The sequence below is a fragment of the Boleophthalmus pectinirostris genome, unplaced genomic scaffold (genome assembly GCF_026225935.1).
Source record: "Boleophthalmus pectinirostris isolate CB_2022bp ecotype Guang Dong unplaced genomic scaffold, ASM2622593v1 HiC_scaffold_4, whole genome shotgun sequence".
NCBI classification, from domain to species: Eukaryota; Metazoa; Chordata; class Actinopteri; order Gobiiformes; family Gobiidae; genus Boleophthalmus; species Boleophthalmus pectinirostris.
In genome coordinates, this window is record NW_026571353.1 from 20,979,258 (window position 1) to 20,992,387 (window position 13,130).

General features: G+C 37.7%; 1 protein-coding gene across 8 annotated transcripts in view; it reads left to right on the top strand.

Annotated features, from left to right (window-relative positions):
• The window catches only part of gpat2 (glycerol-3-phosphate acyltransferase 2, mitochondrial), a 64,160-nt gene that overhangs the window by 32,120 nt on the left and 18,910 nt on the right, over positions 1–13,130 (top strand). For 5 of the 8 annotated variants that reach the window (XM_055161750.1, XM_055161753.1, XM_055161749.1 and 2 more), the window contains 9 exons: positions 3,910–3,994; positions 6,824–6,934; positions 7,018–7,088; positions 8,768–8,878; positions 9,911–10,018; positions 10,890–10,989; positions 11,390–11,523; positions 11,988–12,087; positions 12,884–13,063. In XM_055161750.1, coding sequence (XP_055017725.1) covers positions 3,959–3,994; positions 6,824–6,934; positions 7,018–7,088; positions 8,768–8,878; positions 9,911–10,018; positions 10,890–10,989; positions 11,390–11,523; positions 11,988–12,087; positions 12,884–13,063 — 951 coding nt within the window. In that variant the 5' untranslated portion in view covers positions 3,910–3,958. The remainder of the gene's footprint in view (positions 1–3,909; positions 3,995–6,823; positions 6,935–7,017; positions 7,089–8,767; positions 8,879–9,910; positions 10,019–10,889; positions 10,990–11,389; positions 11,524–11,987; positions 12,088–12,883; positions 13,064–13,130) is intronic. The other 3 variants (XM_055161752.1, XM_055161751.1, XM_055161756.1) reach the window with 2 other exon arrangements.

Sequence of the window (13,130 nt, forward strand, 5' to 3'; positions counted from 1 at the left end):
ACCTTGAAGACTGGAGCTTCATTGGCCAAACACACATTGACATGCAAATTCCGAAATTGTGAATATATATATAAACATGATCTTATGAAAAACACCAATAATGTTTTCTCCCTAAATAGAGATTCTGTTATGTTCATCAGTTATTTTGGCCCTAAGAAATAGTATTATGTAGTGCTCTAATTCATTCTCGGTTTTCTCAAGAACTGAATTGTGTACGATGACGAAGCAACTTAAGCTATAAGTCCTCAAAGATGCATGGTAACAATATCAAGGACTGCCATGTGTATGTTTTTTTTTTTTTACCATAAACAGTACATCATGCTAAATACAAAGATCAAGCTTTAACTCTTCCCTGTCTCGTCTTGTCCTGGTAACTTATTATACTATCCCAAGCATACTACGTATATGTGGCAGGCTAGCTCAGTAGGTCATGATAACACATTTTGAAGTAAATATAGATGATAAATGATAAAATTTAAACCAAACCATAAAGCAGAATTATCCCCCAAAGTATTCTAAATGTATAATATTGTTAGATATTGTTGAGCTGGAATAAACAAATAAATAAAAGAATATTACACTTTAAAAATTAGATTTTGGCATTTTATCCATAATATATATTTAATACTACTACTACTACTACTACTACTAATACTGCTACTACTAATGCTACTACTACTGCTACTACTACTATTATTATTATTATTAATAATAATAAATAATAATAATAATAATTAATTATAATAATTATTATTATTATTATATAATTCAGGCATCTATAGCTCAGATCATATCATATTGCAGAAAACAATAAAAATGACAAAAAAAATCCCCACTACTACAAAGAAAAAATACTCATGATAAATACTGACCCCCCAAAAATGTTGTTCTATATGTATATTGAACGGTAAGTCAATATAGTATTTATCCTAACAAGCCTATAGCTCAGTCTATTTTATGTAGCTTGTATTAAGTGAATTTCCTGTAAAGGTGAATAGAGGAAATGCTTCTGGAGAACACTGAGGTCTTTGACATGGAATTTGTTCATTTTGTGTATATGCAAATTAAAAATTGGAACTGAAAAGCTCTTTAATTGACAGGATGTGAGATTGTAGAGCGATCAGTGTAGTTTGTGCCTGAATGGAACAAAAACCCAATGATAACTGTAATTATCATTAGACTCTGTCACAAACTGAATATAGTCATCTTCTTGTGTGTGCCCTCCTCCGTTCGTCTCAATCAGATTTTGTACATTTGGCTTTAAAGTTGTTTTCATCAAAGAACATCACATCAGTTCTGTCCTTTTGTGTCTCACAGAGAGATATGCGTCTAATTTGGTCATGCCTCTTCTCTTTGAAGTAAATGAAGCCGCTTTTGCAAAGGGCAAATGACAATGACACAAACCGTCACTATAATGTGCAAATAATCACCTCCAATAATTGTGTTTTCAGCATTACTTTTATACTCTGATTTGGGGTATGGCTGACTGTACATATAAACTACATTTCAACAAAGACATTGGATTTGTTCAGTTCCAGTAATAATATAGATTTCGTGGAAGCACTGCATGGATATTAAACTGAATATGCTCTATGAGGAGGAGGAGCAGAGGGCATCTGTAAAGCATTCCTTTTGTTGTGTAAAATCAATGTCCTGCTTCACGCTGTTGCCTGACGCAGAAGACCTGATACACAATTGATTTGTATGTGCACTGTGAAATGATTGACGCAACCAGGTGCATCTGCGTACATGCCATATTTTTTATGATTTTCTAACTAGTGGTTATGCAGACTTGGATTAAAACTCATCTTGTTGACGTCCCTATGGTGCTATCCATCTGCTGTATCCACACTACTCTTCCTTCATAAATGTGTGAACAACAGGCTCTTAGGCCAAGTGCACAGTGTAGCAATGCAGATTCTACTCTAATTAAATCATATGTCACAGATGGAGAGTGTTATTAACCCTTGGTCAAAACTGGTTTAAATTGAAAATCATTGACAGATGGATACATGTACTTCCATCTTTTTACCTCCACCTCAAAGTACACCCTTTCTAATTAACTAAGAAATTTTTTGTTTTTATAAATTATTACATAATCATGTTGAAGCATTTAAGACTAGTTGACCTCGTGTGGACTTTTTAGTCTTTATTAACCGGGTAGTTTTAATTAAGTTATTCTTTAATCCCATGCCAATACTAGTTCGATACTGTGTGATTAAAAACAAATCTGATGCCTTTGAGGAAATGCTAAGCTCCAGAGCACATGGCTAATTATGCAAAATAAATAAAGTCTGTGTTAGAACTGTTGACTGTCAAACTGAGCTGTTTATTTTGCCAATGTTCTGCTTCCATTGGAAAGGCTAAATGAAGACATCAAAGAGGTATCTCAAATATTACCGCTGTGATTAATGATGTTTTTAGTATCTGCAAATTCTCCACTGACAATGTTAACTGCCCTGGGTGTTAGTGTGTTAGTGTGTTAGCATGTTGGCAGTAGCATTAGTCATGATACAGTAAACCGCTAGGGCTCACAACAACATCTTTTAAAATAACTCTCTATTATTAGTTAATGAATCAGTACTTAACCTAACTATACCTACAAAATGTGTCTGTATTTGAACAACCATAAAAATGTGTCAAACGGTAAATATGAAAGAGATATTTTTGTGCACATGTATGTCAATGCCTATATAGTTAATTTCCTGATTTCATATGTTTTTAGATGTATGCCTACCAGAAATGATCTTTTAGCATCTTTGTTAACACTTACTTGTGACAGTTTTGTTCTACTTTTACACTCTCTACACTCCTGCCATGTTCATTTCATGTATTACTTATAATGGGTAAGGTTTAATTTGCTCCTTTTCATCCCTAGAGACTAATGACACAATTATTAGATACTAAGCCAAACGTTTAATTGGTCAATTTCCATTTAAATAGACGAGGCCCGTTTAATCTTGTGAGTTTGACTGTTGTAGGGAGTTCATGTCGGTTACTATAGGAAACGTTGGCCTTGGCTTTGTGCTGCTCATCCACGGTCTCGTATTCTCACTGGAGTGGCTTATGTAAGTCTGTTAGCGCCTGTGCAGAATTTGTAGATGTGTAATTTTACCTGCACACTCTCCGCTCCTCTGCCCTCTGCACCTGTACGCTTCACTGAGCTATGTGAACCTTTTATCAGCTTTTAGTTCCCACTGGATGCGCTAATTAATGTGGGAATCTGAGCACATGAAAAAGACCTTTTTCCCACGGGGGGAACTTAGATTTTAATTAGCAAAGGTAATGACCCAGCGAGACGTGAATGTGACGAGCGTAACTACAAAAAGATTATCACAGAATTACTACAGATTTAGAAGTGTCACTGATCTATATACCGTCCATTTTAGGCCACTTTAACTTTAAATGATGCAGAACAAGACACTTGACCCTGGCTATCCATTAAGTAACAACTGTATTAAAATATGATTTGTTATGATCTTATTATTTTAGTACTGCAGTCAGTGTCTACTTTTCCTGGCCTGTGTTACTGAAGAGACTGCCTTAGGTTACCACCTTTTCTAAGCTCATAATACCAATACCCGGTGTGTTCTTTTTGCATAGAAAAGTGAGCACTCAGCGTTTGAATTTGGCCTGGAGCAAGCACAACAGTAAAGTGACTGAAGGAAGCCAGACTTTCTCTGCTCAGGAGTGAAGAATTGAAAACTTAGTTACAGTGAAAAACTGTTAGGTGGTAGAAATGGTAGCTTTAGGCAGTATATGATAGATGAACGCGCCACCAACCTGAACCAAAATCGTTTTTGTGACAGAAGAATCCCTCAGTGGCAATAAAGCAGTTGATAATTACAAACCTGAGTCTAGGAGTGTATATTATAATGCTCAATATTCATTTCTTCTGTTTTCTCTTAGATAGTGTCAGACTGGTCTTGTGCAGAAGTAGTTCTAGCAAAACAAAGAAATGGGACTTCAACCAATTGAACCGCATAAGCCCTTGGTAAGTACTCCAGTCTGTGCACCTACATTCTAACTCCACAATTAGAAACAACCTTTTAATACTAAATATACTGTGTGAGTGTTTTTATCAACATATTTATTCGAGCCCGACCGATATATCGGTTGGCCGATATTATCAGCCGATATGGGCACGTGGAAACATATCAGCGATCGGCCAATATGTTTGCGGATATGGGCCGATATTTCACGTGGACATGTTATATACCTCGTTATAAAGCTTAGACTCTCTACATTATGTTCATTTAATCCAATTTGCAGACAGAAAAATGTCCTAATATATGACTCCGCATCAGTATTTATCTGCGGAGTCATTTGTCTGTGTCTGTGGCCGTACTGTCCCTGAACACACCCCCAGAGCCACATCACTCACGTGCGCTTGTTTACACCCCCAGCCACAGATCCATGTGCGCAACACTTAGATAATTTTCTTTTTATGAACAATCGGTTTGAGTCTGGATTAAAAGGACATTTATTAGTGCAGACTTGTGAAGAGGAGCCTGTGTGAGCGGTGAGTGTTGGAAATATGTTGGCTTTGAAGCTAGTTTTCTTCATTTGTTATTGGTTAGTGATTAGCTGCTTGGCCGTATGTATGTTACTGGACCTGCATTGATATGTAAATGAGCTGTGAATAGAGGTGTGAATTATGACATTTATGCACATAATTAATTACCGTGGCGCCCACACATTTACGGCTAAAGGCTAATAGTGGTAGTTTACTTTCTTTACTTGCTAGTAGTGATGGGTCGGTCAGGAACGAAACGGCTCTTAGAGCCGGCTCTTTGAAGGGAACAACGGGAGCCTGCTCCTTATTGGGAGCCATGTTTTCTCTTTCTCTCACTTTTTTTCTCTTCACGCCGCATCCAGACTCAAAACTTTCAGAAATATGCGTGTGCATAGGATAGAAAAAACATGCATATTTGGCTGTAGTTCAGCATAAAATAAATAAACCAGGACTAATCTTGGGCTCAAGAGAGGGAGAGAGATAGAGACCGAGTCCCAACACTCAGTCCTGGTTCAGTTCTGGGTTAGTACTGTTTTACACATGGTTTAGATCTGTTTTAGTCCTGGTTTAGACCTGGTTTAGCCCTGCTTGCAACAAAACAATCTGAAGAGCTGCTTGGGAGCTGAAAGAGCCAGCTGCTTTTAGTGAGCCGAGCCAAAAGAACCAGTTGTCTAAAAAGAACTGGAATACCCATCACTAGTAGCTAGAATGTGATGCAAAAATGCCATTAGGCTGACCGACTGTCTGTAAATATGACGCTAAGAGTCAGAATAACAATAAATGTTGCCTAAATAAACCCAATTTAAAATCCACTAGAGCCGAACCTAAGTTTTTTAAACAATTCAAGATTTACAGTGAATTTTTACATCACTAAATATATCGGCGAGTATATCGGTCAGGCCCTAATATTTAGTTTCATTTTAATGTCTGAAGCGTCACAACAGCAATGCAAATGAACAAAAGAAAAGCAATGTTTCCATTTCTCTTTCCAGACATTGATTCTGTCAGCTGTTCGCTATTCTGTAATTTATCACTATCAGGAGCAAAGGGTTATTGATTTAAGACCACTCATTAGGCCATTTTGTCTGAACTATATAATCAGTTTGAATTCCCATTTTACATCATTTGAGCTCAACACAGCTCCAGAAAGCCTTATAAATTATACAGTTGAGCTCGAAACTACCAAACTTGCCTTTTAACATGTAATGTGTAATAATATACAAGTGCATTTCCATGTTATTACCTCCGCCAAGGAGGTTATGTTTTTGCCAGGCGTTTGTCTGTTTGTTTGTTTGTTTGTTTGCTTGTCTGTTAGCAACATAACTCAAAAAGTTATGGACCGATTTTGATGACATTTTCAGGATTTGTTGGAAATGTGAAAAGGAAGAACTGATTTCATTTTGGGGGTGATCCGGAAGAAATCCTGGATTCTGGATCACTTTGAAATTTTAGTTAACATTGTGGTAAATGGGGCCAAAAATTTTGTTTCTCAATATCTCGGTTAATTATTGACCAAACCCCATGAAATTTGACTCAGGGATGGACAATGGGATCCTCTTTCATATTCCAAAGGCTGATCCGGATCTGATCCAGAAGACTGATTTTATCGCAATTTATATAAAAAATGGGGGTAGTCCTTGGTGGAGGTCTGAGTGCTTTTCTAGTTTGTACTGCGGTTTTGTGAGTTAATGATAGGCCTGTCACGTTAAACACATTATAGATAAAACAATTAAACAATTATCTTTGGGGTTCAGTATTTATCATGGTACTTTTTCTTTGTACTGGGGTGAACTTTTTGGTTATTTTTCTGTTCTAAAATGTGATTTGAGATTTATGACTCTTTATGGATACAAACTAACTAGGTGAGTGTTGCATTATGTTATGTATTTATTTCAGCTTATGTTTTTTTTTTTTTTACAATACTGTCCATTTGGAAAACTTTTTGGGGAATAATTCTGCTTTATGGTTTGATTTCAATGCTCTTGTTTATCATCTACATTTACTTCAGCAATATATATTCTTTCTTTTTTTCTTTTATCTGTTTTCAACTGTTGTGGTCAATATTGCATGTAATTTGTTTAGTCCTTAAGGTTGTAAGTTTACACATAAGATGAAAGCTGTTGCATAAAATCATTAGCAGTCTTCATTGCACTTGTAGACATACTGCTCTAACCTACCAGGGGCAACTGATGTAACATTTTTATACTTTTAAGTTTGTGCTGTAATCCATTTCAAGTTGCCTTCGCAATAACCCTTTTAAAAGAATTGTTTTAATTGGTATCATTGTGGCTATTTCTTTATGTTCAGGTATCATGGGGTTTGAAGATCAAGACAAAGACAAAAGTGGTGCCCCCATGTTTGGGTATGTTCAGACCCACCATGGGGCATTGTTGTCATCAGTGCACTCCAGAGAGCCTTGTAAGTCAGCTCTGAACATTCTTTTAATTTCTGTATCTTTTGTACTGCAATTATTCATTATTGGTTTTCTGTTTTGTTTTCAGCGCAACAAATTTGAACAGAATTCTCTGGGTGGTTTCTGCAACATTTTGAATATCAAAGAGAAGCACACCAGGTAGTATGCTGCTATCTACGCTATACTATACTGCGCAGGCTCCAGGATTGATCAAATTTTAATGAAATCCATATCCAGTTGTTTCAAATTGCCAATAATGGATTCTGCCTGCCAATTCTCTGTCAGTGAAATTATGTGCTCTGGAGCAGAGATCACACTTTTGGAGGAATACAATTGTTTTATGATTTGTGTTAAATGGCATGGAATGTCTTGTTTAAATTCAGACAATTAATGATAAAAGCCATTTTTAATAAGTGAACCAAGAGTGAGACAGTGTGCATTAGGGGAGGCAACAAACTATGAAGAAGAAGCTATGGGGGTTCTTCAATGGGGGTGCATGCTTATTGCTTAATATAAATTTTGACCTTTTTTTTAGGGATGCGAGCACACCCCATACCCTACCATGTTTGCTTTGCTGTTTTAAAGAAGTTTAAATGTAGTCAGCCCCTGTAGTGTAGTGTGTTTCAGAGTCCTGCACAGGTCCATTTTCGGACCTGCACCCACCCGCACCTACGCATTACAGCACCGCACCCGCCCGTTTACCCGTGATTATGTCAAAGTTAAACCCACAGCCGTTACCCGCCCGTGGTAAATCATCCATCCATCAGAATAGGGATTGAAAAGTTACGATTTAAAGAATTACAATCACAAAATGAAATGAAACGGTTATGCTTTCTTCAATACGAATAAGAATTCACAGATGCGGCTCGACTGTCATCACTCCACAGGCTTTATTTACTGAGCAGAAGAAACACTGATCGAGATGCTGGACTTTTGCACCGCACACACCACAGACTGAACCAGGACTAAACCTGGACTAACCCAGGACTAACTGAGGGCTGTTTCCAGGACTGTGCCAGGACTAAACCAGGACTAAACCAGGACTAAACCAGGACTAAACCAGGACTAAACCAGGACTGAACCAGAACTCACTCTTGGGACAGGTCCAGAGATGCGCCCGCATAGTCTGTCGAGTGAATGCAGGCGAAAGGACCGTCGCAGACCTACGCGCCACACTGAAGTAAATGCTGCGCTTTGCGAGCACCCTGCTCCAGGGGCTCTCTCTATCTTAAGTCCAAGATTAGTCCTGGTGTAGCCCTGGTTTAGTCCTGGTTTAGCATTGACCCACCCGTGTCTAATTACTACCCACCTGTAAAATTCCAGAATGTTAAAAAATACCCATTTCAGCAACTATTTGCCCGTACTCGTCATGTACCTGCAGGACCTGTAGGTGCAGGACTCTGGTGCAGCCTCATTTTGAACACTCAAAAATATGTTTAGGCAAGATTGAATGTCCTATAAAAAAAATGGGGCAAAAATGTTTGAGGGAGCTATGGGGGAATGGGCGTATTGCCTATTCCAAGAGAGGCTAGTGTCCCCTCAAGCCTTCCTTAGTACTGCCCCTGGTGCTCTCGAGTTGTCTTAAAAACTTTTTCAACCAAGTCCCTCTTTTCCAGCGTACCTGTCAATCAATCAAGTAATCAAATATTACACCCCCAAAATGTATAGTTACATTTTCAAATAATTTCTCCTGAATATATTTTTAAGACAGTGGTATTTGTATGTCTCAGTATAATCTGTCTATAAACTCTCAAAATGGTCGCAATCGTATGATATAAGACGAAAGCTGAAACACCGACTGTACTTTGCAAACTCGTCATCTGTATCTCTGTCCACAGGTATCAAGGCTGGCTCGTCCGAAGGATGTGCTGTGCTCTGTTTGTGAGTGGGTGCAAAGCTTTCACAAGTCCCGTTACTGACCGGGCGGAACGAGTCTATCAGAGCAAGAGGTACCCCAGGCAAATAAACAAAGATGCTAAGTATAAAATGGATAGATGTCGTGTCAATAAAATAAGTCTCTGAAAATTATTGTGGACCATTAAAATATTCCCAGTTTTATGGCGTGGTAAAAACATAGCAGTAATTACAAAAACATAATCTTAAAAATTTGACAGTTATGGTCACTCAAATAGCTTTTCTGGGATTATTTAGTATATTTATGGTTTTTAATAATGCCTGATTTGTAACTGATTGTCACTTATTAATTCTGATCAGTTTTTTATTTGTCTTTTTGCATGTTTTTTTCTATGGCGTCTTGACATTGTTTAGACATAAGTGCTATAAAATTTAAGATTATTATTGATTACACAAAGTTTAGTCAGGGTTGCACTAGACATGTTTTTGAAAATTTTAAACCTGAAAACATACACCTATCACTACAGTTTTCATCTGTTGTTTTTCCTTCCTTTGTTATGTAGCCCCTTACTTAAAGGTTTTGTATTACACAAAATTGATTGTGAGCTTTATGCCATGTTGTAATGTTACTTCTTCAAAAACATTCCTGGAGTTGTGTTTGTTTCATTCACACATGCTTGAGTAACCCTTTATTAAGCTAAAAATGCTCTGTTTCACTTTGGGATATCATGTAGTGATGGTTTTCATGTTAACAGCTGCCTTTTATCAGTTCAGTTCAATTGGCAATTCCAGGGTCCAAATTATCCAAATGATTCTAGTGATGGTGTATGGAGTTTAAAAACACACTGGCACATTTACCTCATGACATCACATAATAAAGTGTTTTCAGTTTGAGGGAAGAACTCAGCCTAAATATGCAGGGTTTGCGTGTTAAACATGTGAATGAAACAAAACATAACTTCAAATATGTTTGTGATGAGGAAACAACATTATAACAGATCAAAAAATTGCGCAGTATGGGCCCTTTAAGCCTGTTCTTGCCTTGTTGATGGGCTTGTGTTTGAGAGTGTATGGCACAAAACGGGCTTTATGTGGGGTAACTCTTCTGTCCTGTGACTGTGTTAAAGGGTGAAGGAGGCGCTTGCTGCAGAGCCACAGGCAGAGCAGGGGCAGATCAGTCGCCTTCCAACTTTCCTCCCCCTCATTAACACCTGCATTACCTCTGGCCTTACACGGTACATGAGTGGATGAGAAAACCTGTTCAATCTTTGCTAGAGGCTTGTGTGTCATATCTGCTTTGGGCAAACTCACAAAATACTGCAGTTAAAGCTGTAGACTTACACAGTTGTAACAGTAACAATTGCACAAGGACAATAAGTACATCAATCAAATCATGGATTCAAAAACAATTGACTAATCTATAGTGCACACATGCTCTGGCCAAAGAAGAGCAGTGCACATGGTGCTTCGGTGTATTCACATGGTGTCTTTATCAAGTGGTAATCGATTGGCATCTGGAGTTTTTGTTGACCCATTGATGTCAGTTAGATAAACCAGCAAGCCATCCATCTTAGGAGTGGTTTTACATTCTCAGTGCCCTCTCCTCTTTCACCTTTGCTGTTGGAAATACGCCACTTACTCCATTCCTAAGGCTAACGTCACATACCATGGTGTGTTTTTACATTTTTGCAAACACCATTCAAAATTCAAAAAGGATTCGCCCCCATTAGAATTCTCAATGTGAAGTATAAAGCTTAGACGTATCAATACAGTTATTTTTCCTTTGTCAGCAGCTGTAGAAACATGAAGGTGCATGAGGAAGACTCTACAAAGCTCAGTTTTCAAGTTGAAAGAAAATACTTTATATGTTTTTTCTGGATACATTTCTTTCTTTTTCTTCTCTCCATCCTCCTCCCACTCGGTCGGGTTCATCTGCTTCATTTAAATGCTGTCACAATTCACCCCCACTTTTCTCCTTTTATCTCTGAACTGCTTTTGTCCCTCAGCGTCAATGCGCCAAGTCTACTATTCCCCAAGGCATGATATCCATCTATCCAATTTACCTTGAGAGATGTCCTTAAAGTTTCACTCTACATTTCTGTTTAGATTTGTGAGCTGGTTGCTTTTGAAGATGCTTGCTTCTGTTTTCGGGAGCGTCCAAGTTAACCTCAACCATCTGCTGGCTTTACACAAAGCTTCACAAGAGGTACGAGCTCTTGCACCAACACAATACAATTCAGTTTGTACAAACAAACTTTTCTAACTTTGTAAGTGGTATACGTGACTCCCAAAGCATTTCTTATAGTAGCTAAAGTTCTGCTTGAGTGGAATTTCACTAGACTTTTTTACAGTTAAATTACTGTCTGAGGAACATTAATTACATGGTTGACTAAATGTGTATATATGTCCGTCAGTGAAGCACTATTAGAACAGAATAGAAAAGAAAGACGAAAAGGAATTACCATTTTACTTCTGCATTGCTCTCATTAGTATAGTGATTATTGTTATAGTGTTACTGTGACTATTGTAAACATTTCACATAACCTTATTTTTTTATCTGTTTACGGGCAGTCATACGTAAACCTCTGCACTGCTCTGTTGTCCAGGGATCTCCGCTGGTTTATGTATACTTACAGCAGAGTGCATTGGACTGTGCTCTCATCCCATTGGCCCTCTTCTGTCACAGCCTCAGAATCCCATACACAATCTGCCCAGTGAATGTAAACAACAGGTTGCTCAGGTATTAATTCATGTTTGATGTTTACACTGCCACGATAACTACTGTGTCAACCTATGTGCCAATTATGGAAATTTAATTTATATTTTAATTCTGGCTCAGTGTTGGCACAGTTGTGTTCTATTATTTGCACTTTTTTTTTATCCCTCATTAGTTGTAGCGTTGTGTAACTATTCTGGTACAGGGTGTGTCATCTGCTTTACTTCATGGAGATATTACCTTTAAATAGCCCTCAATATTATAGTTTTTTTGTAAATAATATTGCAATAAAACAACAAATAATATATGTCAGAATATCAAAGTATATCTTCAAAAATGAGTTTACATTTTTGATGTTGTCTTGTTCTGCTTTTTGAGTACACCAATTTACAACAAAAATTTAAAAATAAGTACTTTACTTTTATTAAAAAAAACCTTATATATCTCAAAGCAGAATTATTATATTGTTTTTTCTGTTAATATTGAAGAATGATTCTTCAAAAAGTTGGAGTAATCCTTCTCCTGAATGGTGACCTGACTGAGGAGGAATTTGAGCGAGACCCCCTGAGCTCGGCTGTGATGACGTCTGTGAGTGTTAATATTTTTTAGATTGAAGTTACTGTTTTTGTCACATGATGTATATGGTCATAGCAGCTGTTGTAAGAAAATAAACTATATTATAATAATAAAGAAAAAGATAGGTGATAGGTGACTGCTTTAAGTACCTATTAAGTACCTATTTGCATTTTTTTACATCTTACTCCTTATCTGAAAATTATTTAAGAGATTTCACTGTGCTATCATACCTATTTGCATTTGAAGTAGTTGTTTTCTCTCTTCATTATGGCAACACTTGTAGAAATAAAATTCTTTAAACTGTATTAGTATGAAACTGAGCTGTGCTTTACACGACTAAACGTGTGGCTTTAATATGAAAGACTGGAGGATGTTTATGAGTCATGCATACTGTTGTCGACTTTAGTAAACATATTGGCCATGCGTGAGAAAGCAGCCGTGTTTATGGCTTGTATTTCACTGTTAATGGACCTTTATTGTTTATTGAGTGTAGGCCTGTTTAGCTGCAGTTCATTGCTAATCTAATCAACCCTGTCGGTAAGGGGAACAATACTTGGGGCTATGGAAGTATCTTTGAATGTCATGTCAAGTACCCCTAACGTCCCCTTAATTTGTGCAGTTTATCTTTTCATCAATCTCCTTCATTCCTTATTATTTTTTCAGCATTTTTGTATGCAGGACATGTTTTTATTTTGCTTGTGTGTTTCTAAAATGCTTGGTAAGCATTTACACATGATTAAATGCAGATTTGGAGACCCCCAGACCTCTGCTGAATGTTGATTTCTTTGTATTTGTTCTCCCCCGTCAGCTGGTACGTGAGCTGCTACATGAGGGCCAGGCAGTGAGTGTTGCTGTGTCAGCCCTGCCTGGTCAGGGAGGGCAGTGGCTGGCTCGCATCAGACAGCTCATCAAAGAAGGATCTGTCCCTGATGTTAGCCTGGTCCCAGTGGGCATCTCATACAACTGTGTGCCCCCAGCCAGCCCACAGGTGGATGTGTGTCAGCATCAACACCACACAACATACAACACAACACACTTTAAAGGGCCTGTACCTG